Source organism: Crocodylus siamensis, chromosome 9 (genome assembly GCF_052110815.1).
Source record: "Crocodylus siamensis isolate JL-2025a chromosome 9, ASM5211081v1, whole genome shotgun sequence".
Taxonomy (NCBI): domain Eukaryota; kingdom Metazoa; phylum Chordata; order Crocodylia; family Crocodylidae; genus Crocodylus; species Crocodylus siamensis.
In genome coordinates this window covers 68,504,541-68,526,291 of record NC_143403.1, presented here as the reverse complement: position 1 = coordinate 68,526,291, position 21,751 = coordinate 68,504,541, and the positions used below count along the sequence as shown (strand labels likewise).

Genomic DNA, 21,751 nt, shown 5'->3' with positions numbered 1-21,751 from the left:
TTTCCTGATTAATGGACTCCTCTGCAAGTCACTGCAAAAACATTAGCAGACTTCCACATTTATTTTTATATATATGTATATGTGTGTGTGTATTATTGCATTATTATTATTGTATTTGGTCACTTAGGCTGTGTGCAGATAAGCGTGGCCGTGAGGTATGTGGCGCCACAAACATGCTGTGGCGCCACATACCACACATTTAGATGTTCTCTGTGCTGCAAGGGAGTGCTGCCCATGTGTGTGCTGCTCTGCTTCTCTTTTCCATGAGCTTTTTTGACCCCTGGGGTTAAAAAAAAAAACTGCAGGTAAAAAAACAGCAGAGTAGCACATCCATGGGCAGTGCACAATGCTCAGAAATGGAGCTGGGCCACCCAGAGCCATGATGTGGCTGCTGGCCAGGTTCTGTGCACCAGAATCGTTGCTGCTGGAGCCCCAGAAGGCCCCCAGGACTCTAGGTAAGGCTGCTGGGGCCAGCCCAGTGCTAGCCCCAGCCTCCCGTACCCCACCTGGGGTAACTTGCCACCCACTAAAGCGTGTGTGGTACAGGCATTCCCCAGGTGCAAGTAGCGGTAGCGCAAGGTGAGCCACCACTACTTGTCCCCAAGGAACCAAATGTCCACTCTCATCTGGACATGCCCTTAGAGCCTGATTTAGTTCTGTTTAGAGTCCAGGGAAGTTTTCCTGTGAACAGTGATAGGAGTTAGATAGGAGCCTTATTTCTTAGTACTTTAGTGCAAATGACACCTGTATTCCTCTGCTTCATGTTTCAGATGTATGATAACATTGCATCCCTGAGGTTTCGGGAGGGTGACAGCAATGAAAAAATAGCAACAGCAATGATTTCAGCTGAAGGAGAAGTAATGGAGTTCCGGCGAGCCATAGCAGCAGAAGGCAGAGTTGAGAACTGGATGACAGCCGTTCTGGCTGAAATGAGAAGAACAAACAGACTTTTAACTAAAGAAGCCATTTTCCGATACTGTGAAGATAGAAGCAGGTGAAGTTAATGAACCATAGCATAACTCCTGTAGTGCAGTTGACTTTTTGAAATCTATTTAATTGGAAGATAGTTGTAGAAACTCCCTATGTTATTGGCTACTCCTGTTCTGTCTACATGTGCGTAGTGTGTGTTCATACACACAGTATTTTAAGTGCCCAGCAAAAATGTATTGCTACCCATTTCCTATGCATTTAGCTTCTAGCCCAGTGCATAAGCAATGTAGATGTTGCCTTTATAGTTTCTATTAATCCTGCTTAAATTCTACATTTGAAAAGTGAAGTCTGTTTCTGTGTATTCCAAGTGAGTACTGTATCTGAAAAATTAACTCAGAATATTGATTGCGTAAATGGAATTATATGTATTTGAATTCCATATACTAACTGTGAGATAACTGTTAAGATACTACCCAGTTGCTTTTTCAGTATAAAGAATCATTTTATGAACCTTCAAGATAAAATGTATTCATATACTAGCTTTGTGTCTTTTGACTCTTGACTCACTGGGGTAAGTGGAATATTTTGCTTATTATGGAAAGACTGTATGTGTTTGGTTCTTCTCCATAGAGTTGACTGGATGCTGCTGTACCAGGGCATGATGGTTCTTGCTGCTAATCAGATCTGGTGGACTTGGGAGGTAGAAGATGTCTTCCGCAAAGTGAAGAAGGGAGAAAAACAGGCCATGAAACTTTATGCCAGAAAAATGCATCAGCAGATTGATGCCCTGGTTACACGAATTACAAAGCCATTGAGCAAAAATGACCGTAAAAAGTACAACACAGTTCTCATTATTGATGTCCATGCCAGAGATATAGTTGATACTTTTGTGAGAGACAGGTAATCCACTGCCACACTGAGAACACACCAGGGATTGTAATCTGTTCTCACAGCATTTCATTGTATCTGAAGAACTCTGTCTTTACAGCATTCTAGAAGCTCGAGAATTTGAATGGGAAAGCCAACTGCGTTTTTACTGGGATCGGGAGCCAGATGAGCTGAATGTGCGTCAATGCACTGGCACTTTTTCCTATGGTTATGAATACATGGGCTTGAATGGACGACTGGTCATCACTCCTCTTACAGACCGTATCTACCTGACCCTCACACAGGTATACGTTAAGGAACTTGTTTGGTGAGATATTTCACTGAAATATATTTCTGGTGATTTCAGAGTGAGTATTGCCATTTACTTTGACCTCAGGTAATCCAATTTGGATAATAGTGTAAAGTTCATTATAATCTCATGTAATTTGCTAGCTTGTGCTTAATTAACCCAAGCCTGGACAAAGTTAGAACAGTTACACTATTGCTTGTACATATACTATGTTGTACTACTGGGAGAGGCAACCGAATGACAGAGGATGCAGAAAAAGCTGAAGTGCTCAATGCCTTTTTCACCTCAGTCTTCACAGGCAAGGTCAGCTCCCAGACAACTGCACCAGGCAGCACAGTTTGGGGAGGAGATGAGCAGCTAACAGTGGTGAAAGAACAGGTTAGGGACTGTTTAGAAAAAAGGGTGGACATATACAAATCCATGGGGCTAGATGGGCTGCACCCGAGAGTGCTGAGGGAGTTGGCTGATGTGATTGCAGAGCTGCTGGCCATCATCTCTGAAAACTCATGGTGATCAGGAGAGGTCCCAGATGATTGGAAAAGGGCAAACATAGTGAAAGGGAAAAAGGAGGATCCAGGGAATTATAGATCAGTCAGCCTCACCTCAGTCCCTTGAAAAATCATGGAGCAGATCCTCAGGGAATCCATTTCTAGGTACTTGGCGAAGAAGGTGATTAGGAACAGTTAACATGGATTCACCAAGGGCAAGTCATGCCTGGCCAACATGATTACCTTATATGATGAGGTTACTGGCTCTGTGGATGTGGGGAGACCGGTGGATGTGGTGTACCTTGATTTTAGCAAGTGTTTTCATACTGTCTCCCACAACATTCTTTCAGGCAAGCTAAGGAAGTACAGGCTGGATGAACAGACTGTAAGGTGGATAGCAAACTGGCTGGAGTATCGGGCTTAGAGGGTAGTAACCAATGGTTTGATGTCTAGTTGGCAGCCAGTATCAAGTGGAGTGCCCCAGGGGTCAGTTTCGTTCAATGTCTTCATCATGACCTGGAAGTTGGCATAGAGTGCACCCTCAATAAGTTTGCAGGTTACACCAAGCTGTGGGGAGTAGTAGATATGCTGGAGGGTAGGGCTAGGATTCAGAGTGACGTAAACGAATTGGAGGATTGGGCCAAAAGGAATCTCATGAGGTTCAACAAGGACAGGTTCAAAGTCCTGCACTTAGGGTGGAAGAATCCCATGCACTGAAACAGGCTGGGGGCTGACTGGCTGGGCAGCAGCTCTGCGGAAAAGGACTGGGGGGTTACAATGGACAACAAGCTGAATATGAGCCAGTAGTGTGCCCTTGTTGCCAAGAAAGCTAGTGGCATACTAGGCTGCATTGGTAGGAGTTTTGCCAGCAGAGCAAGGGAAGTGATTATTTTCCTCTATTCAGTACTGGTGAGGCCACATCTGCAGCACTGTGTCCAGTTTTGGGCTCCCCACTACATAAAGGATGTGGATAAATTGGAGAGAGTCCAGTGGAGAGCAGCAGAAATGGTGAGGGGACTGGGGGACATGACGTATGAGGAGAGGCTGAGGGAACTGGGCTTGCTTAGTCTGGAGAAGAGAAGACTGAGAGGATTTAATAGCAGCCTTCAACTACCTGAAGCAGGGTTCAAAAGGGGATGGAGCTGGACTGTTTTCAGTGGTGGCAGATGACAGAACAAGGAGCAACAGTCTCTAATTGCAGCAAGGGAGGTTTAGGTTAGATATCGGGAAGAATTTTCTCACTAGGAGGGTAGTAAAACACTGAACAGATTACCCAGACAGGTTGTAGATTCTCCATGTTTGGAGGTCTTTAAGACCCGGCTAGACAAAGCGTTGGCTGGGATGATCTAGTTAGGGCTGGTCCTGCTCTGAGCAGGGAGTTGGACTAAGTGACCTCCTGAGGCCCCTTTCAACCTTCATTTTCTATGATTCTAACTTGTGGATTATATAAGCATAAGTAACCCTTTTTATTGTGCAAACTTGTCTTTAAAATGCTTGGTGGAGATGAACTGTGATGTGTTACCTTCATCCCTACTCAGCCTTGCTTTTTTGGCTCTTTTCCAAAAGGCATTGTCCATGTTTTTGGGAGGAGCACCTGCAGGACCAGCAGGTACAGGGAAAACAGAGACTACCAAAGATCTGGCCAAAGCACTTGGTTTGCTGTGTGTTGTAACAAACTGTGGAGAAGGCATGGATTTCAAAGTAAGAGTTATAATGCTATATTCTTCAGTAACAACATACCAGCCACAGTACCATTACATGCAATGTAATGGTACCTTTTGGAAACATCTGGCTACATATAAATACCATGACAATTGAAAATGAAATATAGTAAACGATGCTTTGCCTTTTATAAATTCCTAAAATGGTTTGAGTTTAAAATTTTGGATTTGTATTGCAATCTTCAGATTCAGTGGCTAGCTGATGAGCTTCCAAGCATGTCAGTACTGGATTAATAAGCCTATTAATAGAACTTGTAGTGGGCAGGCAGGTTGCAATGACTTTCCTAAATATGTTTTCACAGGCTTTGTAAAGTCCTGCATTGATGTAATGTATGCCGAAGTGTGCTAACACTGAATTGTTTTTTGGTTTGTTTTTAGGCAGTTGGTAAAATTTTCTCTGGTCTTGCCCAGTGTGGTGCGTGGGGATGCTTTGATGAGTTTAATCGCATAGATGCTTCTGTGCTTTCAGTCATCTCATCTCAGATTCAGACAATTCGAAATGCTCTAATGAATCAGCTAAAAACATTTCAGGTAAATATCAAAAAAATTAGATTACTGAGAATGGAGGCTGGTTTTGGTCCTGGGGTGTCAGTGGAGGTGTAAATACTATGAGATCTGAGGACTTCTGCTCCTGCAAGTCATTTTACAGCACGTGGGTATAATTGGTCTGAATTTCAGAGGTGCTGAGCCATGGACTTTACTTTCTCTGGCTCATTTTTCCCAGCTATAAAATGGGGCAACAGCATCTACCTAACTAACATGGGTGTTGTGAGGCTTAATTTATTGCTGCTGGTAAAGCTTCAAGATCCCTAGATAGAAGGTATAATAAAGAAGCACGAAGTGGTGTTTCTATTGTAAATGGCTTTGGGTCTTTTCATTACAAGTCAGCATAATTCTGGCATTCACTTATGTTTTAGTTTGAAGGGCAGGAAATTTCCCTGGATGGACGCATGGGCATTTTTATTACCATGAATCCTGGTTATGCTGGCCGTACTGAGCTGCCCGAGTCTGTAAAAGCTTTATTCAGACCTGTGGTTGTGATTGTACCAGATCTTCAGCAAATCTGTGAAATCATGCTCTTTTCTGAAGGGTTTCTTTTGGCAAAGGTAAGGGAAGAACACTCTTAAGTGTAAAAAAAGAGTGGGTAGGTATGTGGTGTGGGTTGCAATGCGCTTATCGTTTTCTACCATCTCCCTCAAACAGAGCCTTGCCAAAAAGATGACAGTGTTGTACAAATTGGCAAAAGAACAACTTTCTAAACAGCATCATTATGATTTTGGACTACGAGCCCTGAAGTCAGTACTAGTGATGGCAGGAGAGCTGAAGAGAGGTTCACCTGACCTCAGTGAGGTAGACACCCTCTGTTTCATCATGCCAGGACAGACTGTTGATAACCTGTGTGTGGTTATATTGGAAATGCTTGGTCTGCAACTGCAACAACTATCATACCTATCATACTTGCTCTTTCGGTGACATACTTCTCTCAGCTTCATTATTAACAGATTCATCACCTTTGCATACTACCTCTCTATGCAGGGCTTAAAGAAAGGGGCTGTCAATATGCACAGAACACATTACCAGCAAAATGTAGATAGGAGCAGGGGATATCTGTAGACACTCAGATGTTTAGCTCATAGTTTTGTGTGTACATTTCCTATGCATTTGAAAGTTTTAGCATTTATGTCAAGGACTAGCCAATTGCCCATCAAGAATGATGGGGGGGGGGCGCTGCCACCCACCGTCCTGTGCTGCTGCTGCTGCCTTTGAGGAGCTGGGGTGGGGGTCACCCTGCCGTCCCCTTTGTCCCCCTCAGCCAGCACCCTGTTCTGCCACTATCTCCAGGGAGCAGGGCTGGGGGGGTGCAAGGTCAGCGCTGCTGGCTTCACTACTGCCTCTGTCTGTTCCATTGCCACCACCTCCAAGGAGCAGGGCGGGGGAGAGGGGGAAACAAGGCCAGGTCCCCGCTCTGTCCCCTCCATCCCCACCATGATGGCAGCACACCGCTGCCACCGCCTTTTGTCTGGAACGCTCTTGGAACACTCTGATTGGTTGTTTTAGTCAGCATTGTGATTGGCTGCTGAGACAACCAATCAGAGTGCAAATAAAGCATTATGGACAGGCTAAGGCTTTTGTTATATTAGAATGCAGAGGCTAAATGAACATGGGGGCAAAAAATTTGAGTGCGGCACATCGGTTGTGCTCCCATAACGTGCACAAACCTATTGTATCCCTGAATGGCATATTTGCATGTGCAAGGCATACCCTCCAGTTTTCACTATACACAGTGTGGATTTTATATCGCAAGGTTTGCTTATTTTTAGGGCTGCAACTCCTATAACATTCTGGGAAGTTCTTCAAATTTCTGCTCAGACAGAAAAATTGCTCCACACAGAATCCATCTCTAATTATACGTTGTGCTGGCAAGAATTCAGGTTTTAATAAAGTGCCCTCAAGGACTGTTTGCAGGCTGAATATTTTCAGTAAAGCAGGCAGTTACTTTAAGATTGAGACTTTGTTAATTCAAAAAACAATCAGTAATTTAGGATACTTCAGCCCTTCATATTTGGGTAATTCAGTTAATATAAGAAAAACAAAGGAAATTTAATATCCCAACTGAAATTGATCAGCTTAATCCCAGTGAAGTGGCTTTGTGTCCCATAATAGTTGATGTCAAGAGAGGCAAGTTTGCTACCTGCACCCCTAGATAACCAAAACTAGTAAAATAATTGGATGATAGCTCTCAAACTGCTTTTGAAGCTTTTTATGCCTTAGAGCAGAGGTTCTCAAACTGGTCCGCGGACCACCACTGGTCCATGAGCTCCATTCAGGTAGTCTGCAGAAAGGTTGTGGAACAATTGAGAATATCTGTACTCGTAAGGTCAGACTACTAATATTAAAGTATGAGTTGTGTGCTTTGATTTGTAGAACAAAAAAAACATTTAGTAAGCGGTCTGCTGAGACCCTCAGCAATTTTCAAGTGGTCCAGGAAAAGAAAAAGTTTGAGAACCACTGCATTAGATAATTGGTTGGCTCTCTACAGAAGCTCTACCTTTCTGTGTTTGGTCTAGGATTTGGTACTGATGAGAGCACTGCGAGATATGAATCTTCCTAAGTTTGTGTTTGAAGATGTACCCCTTTTCCTTGGCCTGATCTCTGACCTGTTTCCTGGCCTGGATTGTCCTCGAGTCCGTTATCCTAACTTCAATGATGCTGTAGAGCAAGTACTAGAAGAAGGTGGTTATGTTGTTTTACCAGTCCAGGTAGGAGAAACGTTGAGAATTATTGTTGTAAATAAAGAGCTAGACCCTTGGCTGGTGGAAATCAGAGTGTCTTCCTTAAAATCAGTGCAGCTCCACCAGTTATAGCTGAGGGCCTGGCCCTTATGAGATGCATGCACCAGTATCTAAGTTAATGTAAATGTATGTTTTTCAGGTGGATAAGGTAGTTCAAATGTATGAGACAATGTTAACTCGTCACACTACAATGGTGGTTGGACCAACTGGAGGTGGAAAATCTGTTGTCATTAACACTTTGTGCCAGGCACAAACCAAGTGAGTACAGAGTTAGATGTGCAAGAGAATCAGGATATGAAATAGCAGTCCTGTGCGGTTATGCTGTGATCTTCCTTATAACTTGATCCAGCCATCATTTCTGCTTAGTGTGTAAAGGCTTAACCTGGGATGTTCAGGATCTTGGTAACACTACTGTTTCTAATGCATCTCTGTTTAGGTTAGGATTAGTGACAAAACTTTATACACTGAACCCAAAAGCCATGAGTGTGATTGAGCTGTATGGTATTCTTGACCCTACCACACGAGACTGGACAGACGGTGTTCTCTCAAACATCTTCAGAGAGATCAACAAACCAACAGATAAGAAAGAGCGAAGGTAACTGTTTTGGGACTAGAAATGAGATCAGCAAGTTTTAGTTATTCTAACTATCAGCAAATTTAGTTATTACGAAGTTGCTTCCTTTTATATTTAATGCAATTGAACTGTGCAATCCTAAGGAAAAGGAAGGGCTCATCCCTCAAAGTCAAGAGCCAAATAGTAACCCTGCCCTTAGAGCACTGGTTCTCAGCCTTTTTAGATTCAAAACATCCTCCCCACCTCCCACTAAGGCACCTCTTCTGCAGCTGCACCTCACTATTACATTTGAGAACCCTGTGTTATATGCATGAGGAAGGCTGCTAACAGCAAATGCTTTTCCCACCGAAAGCGCTTGAAAAAAGTATCTAATCTGCACAAGCCTGAGTTTCACAGGTGGGGAAACTAAAGCTGAGAAGCTAAATGATTTGCCTGAGGCAGCAAGGGTAGCGAAAAACTTACATAGCTCGCCCTGCACAACTGCGCGCCCACACACCTATCTCTATACCTGTACCTCCACCTACTGTGCTCCTTAGAGGGTGTACTGAAAAAGTCTATGCCAGGCCCTTCTTCACCAGATGAGGTCTTGCCATTTCTGTCCCATCGTCCTTTTCTGTCTTCCTCTAGTACCGGTACATTTCACTTTAATGCAGTCCTTGACTGTGGGGTCTGAGTGTCTGTTTATGAGAAGTGCACTGTTTTTTACAGTGCATACCTGAAGCAGGATATGAACTGGTCAAAGCAAGCTGTGGGGGTCCCTGGCTGACTGGTCAGGTGCCCAAAGAGAGCTGCTTCCCTGCTCAGGTTTCTGAAACCTGTCATCACCAGGAGGAGTGTACAGACTTTCTTCCACACCTCCCTGGCATACGGGCAGTCACAGAAGAGGTGGTTGATCATTTCTGCCTGCCAGTGGCAGATCAGCCTTGGGCAGTTCGATGGACTTCCCACAGGCTCTTCATCCCTGCCCTCTTCTACCCATAACTTTCATAACATTCAGGTCATGCCTTATCACTGTTGGTGCCAAACATTCAGAGTTGCTTTTTTTCCAAGCATGATGCAGCTTTCTGTATACTCTTAAGGTCCATGGACTTCAGATCAGGCCTAAGGAAATTGTCTTCCTTTCTTACACTGGCAGGAGCATCCTACAGCCTCTGCATCCCCAAAAGGGTAGTGTTAGAGTGATATTGTAGGTGTGATGGTCCAGGAAGTGAACTGAAGAAGAATGCCTTGCATTCAGAAGCTTGTCTAACTCTATCCCAGCTATGCAGTTGGTCCAGTAAAAGATACCATCCTAAGAAATTGTTGCCTCTTGAATCCTTAAATGCAAATTTGGAATGCATAGAGCCTGTGGAGGCTTGGGAATCTGTTAATGGGTGATAGAATCATACAGTCATAGAATCATAGAAAATTAGGGTTGGATGGGATCTCAGGAGGTTACCTAGTCAAACTGCGTGCGCAAGTGTCATGCTGGTGGCTCAAAAGCACAAGAGATTCCTTGAAAGTCTTCCATTAGAGCTAAGTAATATCCTTATCCTCATATTGCGCTAGGATTTTTGATGATGATGGTGCTTAAAAAGGAAATAAGCTGGTATACTGTGTCTGTATTTCCAAATACAGCAGAAAACTAGGAAAGATCAATTGCTGCCCAACGACTTGTTTTGTGCTAACAGGTATATTTTATTTGATGGAGATGTGGATGCACTCTGGGTGGAAAACATGAATTCCGTGATGGATGATAATAAGCTGTTAACCTTGGCAAATGGGGAGCGCATCAGGCTTCAGGCTCACTGTGCTCTGTTGTTTGAGGTAACATTACTAGCAAATAAAGGGTCTGCAGATTCTCAGAAACAGGAGCTGTTTATGGCTATGATGTAACTATTTTCTAGGTCGGAGACTTACAGTATGCTTCTCCTGCCACTGTGTCCCGTTGTGGGATGGTTTTTGTGGATCCAAAAAACCTGAAGTATAAGCCCTTCTGGGAGAAATGGATTAAACAAAGAGGTAACAAGGTAGGAAATGGCTATTTTTGTTAAAAAAGTGATTTTAGAAGGCACTATTTGAATTAAATACAGAACTGTAGGCATGTGTAAATATATTTATAATGAAACCCTGATTGGCTGAATTGCTTTAGAGTTTATTTTTCAGGTCACTGTTACTAAATTTTTTGAGATGAATGGGCTTGTTGACTTTTAATTCTTTTTCTGTGAAAGCAGGTAAAGAAAAACAGATTAGTGGTTGGTACCTAATTTCCAGAGTCTAAGGCAAAACCTGACGCAAGAGCAGAATGGTTCCTATTAAAAAATAGTGAAGCCAGGACCTGTACATACACATATGTCTCCATATGCAAAATGGTGTATATACGTTCAGAAAGGTTCTTTTTATATTATACCAAGGCAAAAATAGATTCTAAAAAAATAATATAGAGCAGTAGTTCTCAACCTTTTTCTTTCACGGACCACTTGAAAATTGCTGAGGGTCTTGGGGAACCACTTAAACTTTTTTTTGTTCTATAAATCAAAGCATACAACTCATATTTTAATATCAGTAGTCTTATCTGACAAGTACAGATATTTCTGATTGTTCTGCAACCATTCCGCAGACCACCTGAGTGGAGCTCCTGGACCAGTGGTAGTTTGTGGACCCCAGTTTGAGAATCTCTGATACAGAGTGACATACTTGTAGAATAACCCTATGCCATGACTTTGATGGATTTTATCAAGAGTAAATATTGTCAAAAGTCCAAGTAGCTGTCTTTATCACCATTATGTTTTCAGTATAAGTCAAGTAAAAAATTGTGGTCTTTCATAACACTGTGTTTGTTTAATTATTTTTATAAAAAAGTAACAGTATCCAAGACTAATTACAATAAGTAAATAGGTGGCACTTTAATCTTTTTAGGTTGTTAAATGATTGTCATTTTTTTCCTCAGCAAGAACAAGTTGAGTTAGATCGACTCTTTGAAAAATATGTCCCCTACCTTATTAGCCTGATTGTAGAAGGAATTGTTGATGGCAGACAAGGAGAGAAGCTGAAGACAATTGTCCCTCAAACAGATTTAAATATGGTAAGAAATAATGAGTATTGAGTAAGATGGCTTCAACAGCAGAGGAATATGAGTTGCAGAATGTGCATCAACACAAGAGGCTTACTATGGAGTTGACTAATTAGCTGCAGTGTCTCCATGCGCACCTTTGTTACGCTGGAGTAAACTAATTTACTCCGCAGCAGGATAGTACTTGTAAATATAAGTACTATCCTGCTGCGGAGTAAACAGCTCTGCATCAGCGTGTGTGTAGATGCTGCCTGACTGGCTGGGGCATGAGAGAGCTTCAGTGAGGCAGCTGCCTGCTAGCTAGTTCCTCACTGAAGCTCCCTTGTGCCCCAGCCAGCCCCTCAGCACTTTGAGCCAGAGGAAGCAGCCCCAGGCTGGCAGACTGATCCTGGGGCCCCCTGCCTGCTGAGGCTGCTCTGACCTGGCTCCATGTTCTGTGCTTGAATAAAGAGCGTAGCTTATTGCTCCGGAGTTAATTGCTCCCAGGAATGTGTTCAAATGGTGTGCCCAGGAGCAATAAACTCTTGAGCAATAAACTCCACAGTTTATTCACATGCCATAGACATACCCAAAGAGTAAGACATGCCCAAATAGTAAGTAACTATTTCAGAGTTCCATTAATAGAGTCCCTGATGGGACTGAGGAATTTCTTGATATAATCTTCAGGCAGGCCAAGATCCCTTTTCGTCCACTTTCAGAGAGATGATCATCTGATCATTAACATTTTTATTTTATTTTAACTAATACCTGCATTTACAGACACCTGCATGCATGCAGACAGAGCCTCACAAAAGACTTTACAGAGGGATGAAAAGAAAAGAAAATTAGGCACATTAAGTCATCAAAATTCTGTATGTCTTCTTAAGCTACTGTTTTGCAATCTTCTCCATCAGGTGGTGCAGTTGACAATGATGCTTGAAGCTTTAATAGTGGGAGAGCCTGATGACTCCGATGTTCTGGAATGCTACTTCCTGGAAGCTCTGTATTCCTCTTTAGGTGCCAGCCTTCTCAATGCAGGCAGAATTAAATTTGATGAAAGTGTCAAACGAATATCCTCCATGTCAACTGTTCATGAGGAGAATATCTTGGCTAAGCCAGGGGAACTGCCAGGTAGGACTATGCCTTTAGAATTGACTCTGGCGCACCTTTTTTTTTAAAGAAAACAATTGGAGTGGATCAGACCATGCCTGTATCACATGGTAAAGTCTACTTCGTATTGTGTGTGCAGCCTGAAACACTGGCAGGTCTTGCACTCATAGAAGAAATGAGATTAGATGAGGGGAGAATTATTTTAGAAGCCTGGTGTTCCAGACCTTAGAGGGAGCGTTTGTCTGGGTGTAGCTCAGGGGTGTCTCAGCACTGGCATTTCAGGGTAAGGGGAGATGGGTGTCTCTCCCCTGCATGTGAAGGAAAGGTGTCAGACAAGAGCCTGGTTGGTCATGTGGCCTGTAGCAAGAAACAGTGACTAGATTCTCTCCAGAACCAGTTGTCTGGGAATCATGGGGAACCCATAACCTGGATGGCAGGTCCTAGAAAAGTGATAATGCCCAGGTCTGAGCAGCAGGCGAGTTAGTGATGCTGTCTGCAGGGATCAAGAAAGGAGACAGGGGTAAGAGCCTCTTGACACTATCTTTTATTTATGGAATCGAAGGGCTTGGGAAGCAACCCTGTTTCATGGCTTTTTCATTAATATTTTCCTCATACCCTAAGACCAGGTTAAGTATGCTAAGAAGGAGCTCTGCAGATGCCAGCCAGTGCTGTGGCTCAGAGCAGACTGCCATGATTTAGACAGGTCCTCAGGGTTGCTTAAGTCTTCTTTTCCACCTCCCAAAACAGCCCAGGAGTGGAAGGGTGTAAGAGGGACTTAATCCTACCTTAATGCCCTTTCCCAGGCTATGAGGCCTGGGTTACAACCCTTCATGCAAGGTTGTGCCCTTTACATTTAACACAATCAAATGAATGATTTTTGGAAGCACCTCCATACCCCAGATAACCTTTAGTTGCTAAATAAAGACCTCATCATATCCTGCAGGTCAGTTGCCAACTTTGTATGACTTTCATTTTGATGCTTGTCAAAAGAAATGGGTGCCTTGGAGCAAGCTAGTTCCTGCATACCTTCACAAGCCAGAAGGCAGATTTATTGACATTCTAGGTAAGTGGGTGACTAATATAGAACACTGGTAGTCCTTTAACTTAAAATGTGCTAATCTGTAGTTTTCTAGTAGCAAATCCCATGCACAGTTCTATTGTGGGATGTTTCATTCAGAAATTGAACATGAATCATAATGCAAAAACTTTTTTGCTATTTCCTGCTCCTTTGTGATGCAACCTTAAATTGCTGTTTGCTTTTCACCAAAGAAATATTAGTCCTTGCTTTTCTTTTTCTTGCTTAAGGACACAATAAGTGAGCTTTTTGGAAGGCGGTAGGGCTGTATGGTGATTGAGTCTGCTTCGTGTTAGCAGACTTGATTGAAGTCTAATTAGAATGCTCCAGCATAGCCTCATCGTCACATGTACTAAGTCCCCCATGTTTCAGAATGGCTGTAGGGGTGCTTTAATTAAACCTTGTCAAATGAGCTTTAGTTAAAGTGCCCCTATGGCCATTTTGAAATGCAGGGGCGTGGGGAGGGCCCTTAATACACATGACAGTGAGCCTTTTTATTTAGAGTGGTTGTCTGGGAGCTGCTGTAATTAAAACACCTCCCCTTACCTCCAAGCACACATATAGGCACCCAGAGAGTGCACCTTAGAGAGCCTTGCCCTTTCTGCCCCAGAGATCAGCAGCTATTCAGGTTCTATCCCTTGTGATGTGACCATTTGAATTTTACAAGCATTTTGCCAAAGCCACTGAATAAAGTAAGGGATGTTGAGAACTAAAATATTCACAGTACTTCTTAGAGTAAAGAACAGGCAAAAAATACTGGCAGGATGGCTTTATTTGTATTAGAAAAGCCACAAAAGGTAGATGCAATTTTTTTTCGTTCATGGTTCACTTTTCAAGTGTCGTCAGGAACAGTACTTTATATAACTACCATGATAAAAGAATAGGAGACTGCTGATTCAGTAACAAAAACCTAGCACAAATAGGCTAGGAAAAGAACCCATAATGAATATAATAAAATGGTGACAATTAATTTTACAGTTATGACAAAATAACGCATACTATTTTATAGTAACAATTCAGCAAGTGCATGTTAACATGACTGCTGAGAGAGATAATTACATAGTCTATAAAGCTGTTCCTCATACCTGCCTTTGATTCACAGAGCACGAGATTCACCTCTGCAGGTAGGCGTCCTGCAAAAGGCTTGTGTCTTAGCTCTACCTCCTAAAGAGGGCTTAAGTGGCTTACATGGTTCATGACCCTTTCATTGGATGTCTGCACAGGGATCTCTAACGTATTGATTTCAACACATGTAAGAAAAGTTCTGTGATAAATGGTGCCATGAAAAGGCTGTACAATAGAGATTATTAATTAAATATTGTACTGATCTGATGGTCTGGAGTAAATCTTTGTGCAAATGTTCATTAATAAATTATGGGTCCCACCCAGTAGGGTTTTACATGTGGAGAACCTCCCAGGTGTGTTGCATGTTAAATTAACTTCTTCTTAATTTAATTTAATTTACTTATTTAGTTCCTACTGTGGATACAACACGCACTACCTGGTTGTTAGAAGAGATGGTAAAAATCAAACGACCTGTTGTCCTTGTGGGTGAATCTGGAACTTCCAAGACAGCAACTACCCAAAACTTTTTAAAAAGCTTGAACCAAGACACTAACGTATGTAGTCTTTTCCTCTGTGCTGGTGACAAACTGGTATCTTCCTGTTTATTTTGTGTGTGGCTTAGTAGTTGTATTTCACCCCAGAAGTGGCTGCATTGAAGTGGTAAGTGAAGTAATTCCTTCATTTGCATTTCAATTCAAGACCCTGACTCTGTCATTGGATCTCCACAGACAGACGTGTACCCAGCTCTTTTGATTTTGAGATAGCACATGGACACAGGGTTCTAATTGTGTACACTCTGGGCCCAGATATATGAGGTATTTTAGAGCCAAACCTACTATATGTAGAAGTAATTGGCTTACTCGACTAGAAAAACAAAGACCAGAAGTGCTGATACTGCTTAATTCAATTACATGTTTTGAGATAGGAAATCCTGCATGCCTTGGGTTATCCTTAGGTTATCTTAATATCTTGCCCTGTGCATAGATAGTTTGTTTAAGTAAACTTCCTAAATTTCTGTGTAATTTACTATTGTTTTGTTTTTCCAAGGTCGTATTTTTATCTCTTTCTCTGTCTTAAGTATAAATACATTTGTAAACTTAGAGAGTCTGAGAAATCCTTTGAAACAGACAAGTGGGTGATTCCCCTTGCTGTATGGAATTCTCCCTGTGATCACAGTATGGCCCTAAATAAAGAAAAGCTGGCTCTGTCGGCTCTGATTCAACCACAATGCGAAGTTTGATTTCTTCCACATGTATTATTGTTGAGAATCTCTGTTAAGATTCAGTTTTTTATAAGAAAACATGTTTGTCAAGTAGTTATTCTGCTATGTGGTTGAGCTCCCAAATGGAATATATATATTTTTAAACCATCCATATTTTAAGTGAATAGCTAAACTGTGTAGTGTTTCACATCTATCTTGTGCTCTAATTGTTCCCCATATTGTTTAATATAAAGAACATTTTCTGGGAAACTCTTAAAAAGTTACTAAATATCCATGTTGATCATTTGTATCTTGCTGTGCAGCTGCTGCTAATAATTAACTTTTCCTCACGCACAACATCAATGGATATTCAGAGAAACTTAGAAGCTAATGTAGAGAAACGTACAAAGGACACTTATGGCCCCCCCATGGGAAAGCGCCTTCTGGTTTTCATGGATGACATGAATATGCCAAGGGTAAGTGCCAACTTGTTTGCAGTAGAAGAAAACACACAACAGGCTGCATTTGTATTGTCCATTAAGATACCTGAAGGCTTGGACTACTGGGCACCATACGGTGTTGCAGTGCTGTTATAAACTTTAAAAATGCACATTTTTGGTTGGCGGGGTTGGTAGTGGGATTTCCATTTCCTCTTGTTTTTAAATATGAATCAAAAGACCTTTTCCCAGCTGACACTATGGACATGGCTTCTTAAGAGAACCAGACCGTACCTCTTGTAAGAGCTGGGAAGAAGTGGCTGTGTATTGCACATCAGTGAAATAATGCAGTTTCCTCTCCTGAGTTAAAATGGAACATGGATATTCCATCTCCAAAGCCTACAAAATAGCACTCAGATATAATAATGATGCATTACATTTGGAGCTAATTATTTATGCATTCATTGTAGTAGCTGGAAACTCGTTAAGACCTGTCTTTTAAATGTGTTGGCTTTTTTGCTTTACAAAGGTTGATGAATATGGTACACAGCAGCCAATTGCCTTGTTGAAGTTGCTGCTGGAAAAAGGTTCCGTGTATGATCGTGGTAAAGAGATGAACTGTAAGCTTCTTCGAGACCTTGGCTTTATTGCTGCTATGGGAAAGGCTGGAGGAGGTCGTAATGAAGTTGACCCTCGCTTTATTTCACTCTTCAGTGTTTTCAATGTACCTTTCCCTTCTGAGCAGTCTTTGCATTTGATTTATGCCTCCATCCTGAAAGGCCACACTGCGGTAAATTGCATTATTTAACGGGATTATTGTTATTTTAAATATAAAATTGCAGAACCTGAATTGTTTTTTTGGTTGATTATTCCTGTTGTTGTATATGCTCCATCCTTCTCTTACATGGATGGGGACTGTCGTGTGTACAGGTAATTACTTTTATGGATCTCCATTCGAGTTGGGAGAGGTTCCATATATTAATTTAAGAGTACTGTTTGGTCCCATAGCTGTGTAATTAGCAGGGTGTTTCAAGCTGTAGTAGCAAATAATGCTAAATTTTAGATTGCTGATATTAACAAGTATAATAACATAGATGATATTGTTATTCACTTTAAGTCCACAGGCCCTCTGAAATCACTAGGCTCCTTCCATTGATTTGAGTGGGTATTTTGATCATGCGTGGTATCCATAGTGACCAACTGTTTTGCCACTTCAATTTGATTCGTGTTAGTCATTTTAGACTAAATGGCATTTAGCCTGTATAAGGATTTCCAATTACTCAGTTGGTCTAATAAAAGATATCGCGTCTACCCAAAGAACCTTGCCTGCCTATGTCCTTAGACCAACACAGATACAACCAAAAACCCAGTAAGGATCTAAAAGGCATTTTAGATCCTTATACAGGTCCTTCACTTTCCTCTTCTCTTTCCTTTCTCTATGTAACAGGATTTTTAGTCTGTTTAATATATAAAGGTTGAAGCTAAATAAAAATGTATTAAAATCAGAAAGGAAACCCACCAAGAAGTAGGCATTCACTATGCCAGGCACTATACAAGCACAGTGGAAAATAAGGTCCTTGCTGCATAGCTTGTAGTTAAAGCACTAAAATGACTGGTCTAAGTGAAAGATATACCAGTTATGTTATAAAATGAATTTCTGAAAAAAATACTGCCTTGCCCTGAGATCATATTAAATGGAACAAGAAGGGATAAAAGGATTGGCGAGCAGATGATGCTTGACGAAACTCCTTTTTCCCTGGTCAGACCTGTGAAGAATTGTTTCTTTTTCCTGGTTCGTAGGCTTTTAATGAATCTATCGTGATGATCTCTGACAAGATGACATCCTGCACTTTGGAACTTTATAAAATGATTGTTCGTGACTTGCCCCCAACACCTTCCAAATTTCATTACATATTTAATCTGCGTGATCTCTCCAGGATCTACAACGGTCTTCTTCTTACCACCCCAGAGAGGTGAGTTTAGGGGAAAGTGTTCAGAAAAATTGACTTCAGTGGCACTGTACCATTTATGCTGGCTGAGGCTCTAGCCCAGGCTGTGGTGATTTCATTACTCAGAAAGCATGTGCAGTCTGCAGTGAGATATTCAGGTCAGTTTTCTTCTACAGATGAACTCTATTTAGCTCACAAAATTTGGGCTCTGAAGAGTCAGGTTCTTTATTCTGAGATTGCCTGTCTGCATTCTTCTCAGCCTAGGTATGTGTTAGAGAAGTTAAGGAGGTCTCTAACTTTCTAGTCCCTGAAGGGCTGTGTGCCAGCTGAGGGTCATGGCGCCCTGATGTCTTCCTCTGCTTGCCATACGCTATCACAGGGTGAAGGAAGAGCTTGATGCAGGAACCTGTTTTGACAGCTTCACACTCACTGGGAGTTTGCTGTCACTAGGGGAGCCTCCATACATTCAGCCTCCATTACATTCAGTAATGACCAGAGTCTTTGCCAGATGGTAATGAGGTATCAGGTCCTGGATTTGATTGATTTAGGAAGTAGATTATGTGATGTGGCTGACTGTGACAGCATGAGGTTGGACTCGATCACCTGGGGCCATGTTAGTGCTGTGTTCTTAAGCTGGCTGTGATGTCAGAGTCTACAGATGCTGTATAAATACCAGCTTCTAGCTTCCCAGCTTCTGCTGTGGTTCAGCTTTGATCCTGCTTTGGACTACATACAGCCTCTTCCTATAACCTAGTCAGCTTTCTGCTTATTATTATGGGTAAAGCAAATGACTTGCCTTATTATCCTCATCACCAGGAACGTGCAAATTACAGGTTGCATAGTGTATAGTAGTACTTACAAGGCCTGTAAGCAGTGTCCAGAAGACAGTTTTGAATATCCTGGGTCTTCCGCAGGCCCTATTTTCTTCTACTCTGGTAGGTATTTTGACCTCTTCCTTAAGAATTAAGCCTCCAGTTCTGTATTCCTGTCTCATTCAGGAAATTCCTTGTGTATGTTGATTGTAGATATTATTGTAGTTAGTGAGACTTAAGCACATGCACATACACAAGTAGTTTGTTGACTAGGTGAGGCTACAGTGTGTATTTAAATGTTCTGCTGAGTTGGGGCTGAGAGGTAATTCCCTGGAATCAAAGAAGAAATTTACCAATATTTTTGCCTAAGCAAGCAGCCGTAGTTAAAACTGAAGGATAGAAATAAAAAATGCTTTGATTCCAGGGTTTTAATCAAATTAGCTAGTGATGTAATTACATGGAAGGCCTGGTGGTTGTTATTATTTTTTGGGTAGGTAAGAGAGAATCTGTTATACTTTTCATGGTATGCATACTGCTTAGTGGAAAAAAAAGATTCTGGAAAATCCTGAATTGTGATATGGTCCCTGATAACAAAAGCTGACCTCTGAATCTCTGTAGTATGATCTTGGGAGATGAAGTTACAGGCAAGAGACTTTCTCTTTCTACTGAAAAAGGAAATGGATTCTGATTCTGATGGAAGTACTATTAACTGCTTGGCTATATGTGTTGTACCTAATGCTTTGATGCAAGCTAATATTTCAATATTGATGTAGGTTCCAAACAGTCATGCAAATGGTGAGAGTCTGGAGAAATGAGTGTCTGAGAGTTTTCCATGACAGATTGATTAATGAAGCAGACAAGATACTGGTGAGTAACTTCTTACAGTCCTTTATTACTATTATGGTAATTTAATTCAAAACAGTAACATTACCCACTGTTCTACTAGTGTCTTGAAATCAAGCTGCAGGTTTAATTTGCCAGTGTGTCACTCCAGTTTTATGCGGAGTAGTTCCATCACTTAAGACATGGCCCATTGAGTGTAAGAACCATTAAAATTTTTCTTTCCTGTAAGAGAAATTGACCAAACAGAATACATGAATGTATGAACAGAGAGAGATAAAGGGATATTTAATATCTTATCTTCCTAATTTACAACCTTCTTTTGAAATGTTGGAAACCTCAAAGCCTAATATGTAATATAACATTGGAAAACAGAATATGTTGCATGGATTTTAGGCTTCATGAACAATTCATAATACACTGGCATTGGTTACCATCATCTCGCCATAACTTTGCAAGGTGTGCTGAATCCTAAAGCTTATAAGTTCCAGTCCTGCAGACCTGTCTCCATGAGTTCCAGAATGAATAATGAAGAAGATAAATCTCTGAAAGTATTGCCTGTGTAAGGAGTTAGGGCCTTCAGGTAAACTGGTGGAAGTCACTACCTGTAGAGTGAGGCAGTTTTATGGCATCATTTGTGAATTTGGCTTGGTAGGAGTTTTGCCGCTACATGGACTACACAGGTGGGGGCTTACAGTTGTTATGTATTATACTATCACACTTTGACTAAGTAAAAAACTTTGATGCGCTCAGTGTCCTTATTGTTTGGTACATCCAAGCTTGCATAATGTTATTGCTTATTTGTGCTGCTATAGCACAAAGAAGCCCTAATCAGACTTAAGGCCCACTGAGCTAGACACCACACAAAGGTGGAACAAGAAGATGGTCCCCACTCCAAAAAGTTTAGCAAAAAAAAAGACATCACTCTGCCTCTGTGCCATGTAGAAATTTACATGAGTGTTACTGGACTCATCTTTCTTGAGAAAACTTGTTAGCATGGATACACCTGACATGCACAATGAGTGTATATGAAAAACAATACATGGACTCACTCTTGCCTAGCTCTCTTAAGAAATTACAATGCTAGTATATGTATCAGATATAACCATGGAGGAAGATAGAAAAGGGTAGAGATGTACCGTCAGTCCATTCATTCTTATATAGTATTTTTTCGAATTGGAAGATACTCAAAATGATATCACAAGCAAGGAAACACATTTACATAATGGGGGAAAAAGTTATGTAAAGCCCAGTTAAAAGTTAGCAGAGATGCTTAGATGTAAAAACTAGGTTTAGGTGTAATAAGCTAGTCCTGCCTCAACTTTTCTTCTTCAAGATAGAAAGGCATGCTTTTACTTTTCAGTCTCTTTCACATCTCTGAATAGCTACATTGCAACTTGCTTGTGTTAGCTTCTGGATTTATATCTCTGTGCCTGAGTTTGTAAGAGTATATAATACGTGTGCACATTACATACTGCAAGACTGAATGAGGTTTTGGTGTCCTGACACCAGACCTAATAATAAAAGTGAAGGAGAGGCATGTGATTTTTGCCAGTTGGCATTATTATTTCTTTTTAAAAAGGCCATTCTGCTCTTTATTAAACTTGTATGCTCCATTGGCTCCAGGGGTTCCTGAACTGCTTGTATATTGTGTCTTGTTTCAGAGACTGATAGTATGGCCTGATCACCAGGACTTTTATCTATATAAACAATCCCACAGAAACCAACTTATAGGAGTTAGAGTTTGCAGCATTGTGCCCTCCAAGGGTTCCTAAATTCAGAATTGCCTTTGTTATTATTTTACTAAATTCTTACATACTTTAAGGTACAAGGCCACATAAAGAGCTTGATTGAAGACAATTTCAAAGAAGATTTAGAGCCAGCCATGAGAGACCCTGTTCTTTTTGGAGACTTTAGAATGGCACTGAGTGAAGGGGAACCTCGCATTTATGAAGACATTCAAGACTATGATGCAGCAAAAGCTCTCTTTCAGGTATTGTGGTTCACCTAAGGTCTATGTTTGGTTCTGTCTGTATGACTACAGAGTT

General features: G+C 41.4%; 1 protein-coding gene across 1 annotated transcript in view; it reads left to right on the top strand.

Moving 5' to 3' along the window:
• DNAH10 (dynein axonemal heavy chain 10) overlaps positions 1-21,751 on the top strand; it is an 86,372-nt gene that overhangs the window by 37,139 nt on the left and 27,482 nt on the right. The window contains exons 30-50 of the mRNA XM_090062521.1: positions 771-994; positions 1,561-1,830; positions 1,919-2,102; positions 4,162-4,296; positions 4,695-4,847; positions 5,234-5,422; positions 5,520-5,666; positions 7,385-7,576; positions 7,749-7,867; positions 8,046-8,204; positions 9,854-9,989; positions 10,070-10,192; positions 11,113-11,247; positions 12,129-12,345; positions 13,268-13,387; positions 14,873-15,018; positions 15,989-16,141; positions 16,632-16,892; positions 17,903-18,075; positions 19,637-19,730; positions 21,529-21,696. Of these exons, the coding sequence (XP_089918647.1) occupies positions 771-994; positions 1,561-1,830; positions 1,919-2,102; positions 4,162-4,296; positions 4,695-4,847; positions 5,234-5,422; positions 5,520-5,666; positions 7,385-7,576; positions 7,749-7,867; positions 8,046-8,204; positions 9,854-9,989; positions 10,070-10,192; positions 11,113-11,247; positions 12,129-12,345; positions 13,268-13,387; positions 14,873-15,018; positions 15,989-16,141; positions 16,632-16,892; positions 17,903-18,075; positions 19,637-19,730; positions 21,529-21,696 (3,498 nt within the window). The remainder of the gene's footprint in view (positions 1-770; positions 995-1,560; positions 1,831-1,918; positions 2,103-4,161; positions 4,297-4,694; positions 4,848-5,233; positions 5,423-5,519; positions 5,667-7,384; positions 7,577-7,748; positions 7,868-8,045; positions 8,205-9,853; positions 9,990-10,069; positions 10,193-11,112; positions 11,248-12,128; positions 12,346-13,267; positions 13,388-14,872; positions 15,019-15,988; positions 16,142-16,631; positions 16,893-17,902; positions 18,076-19,636; positions 19,731-21,528; positions 21,697-21,751) is intronic.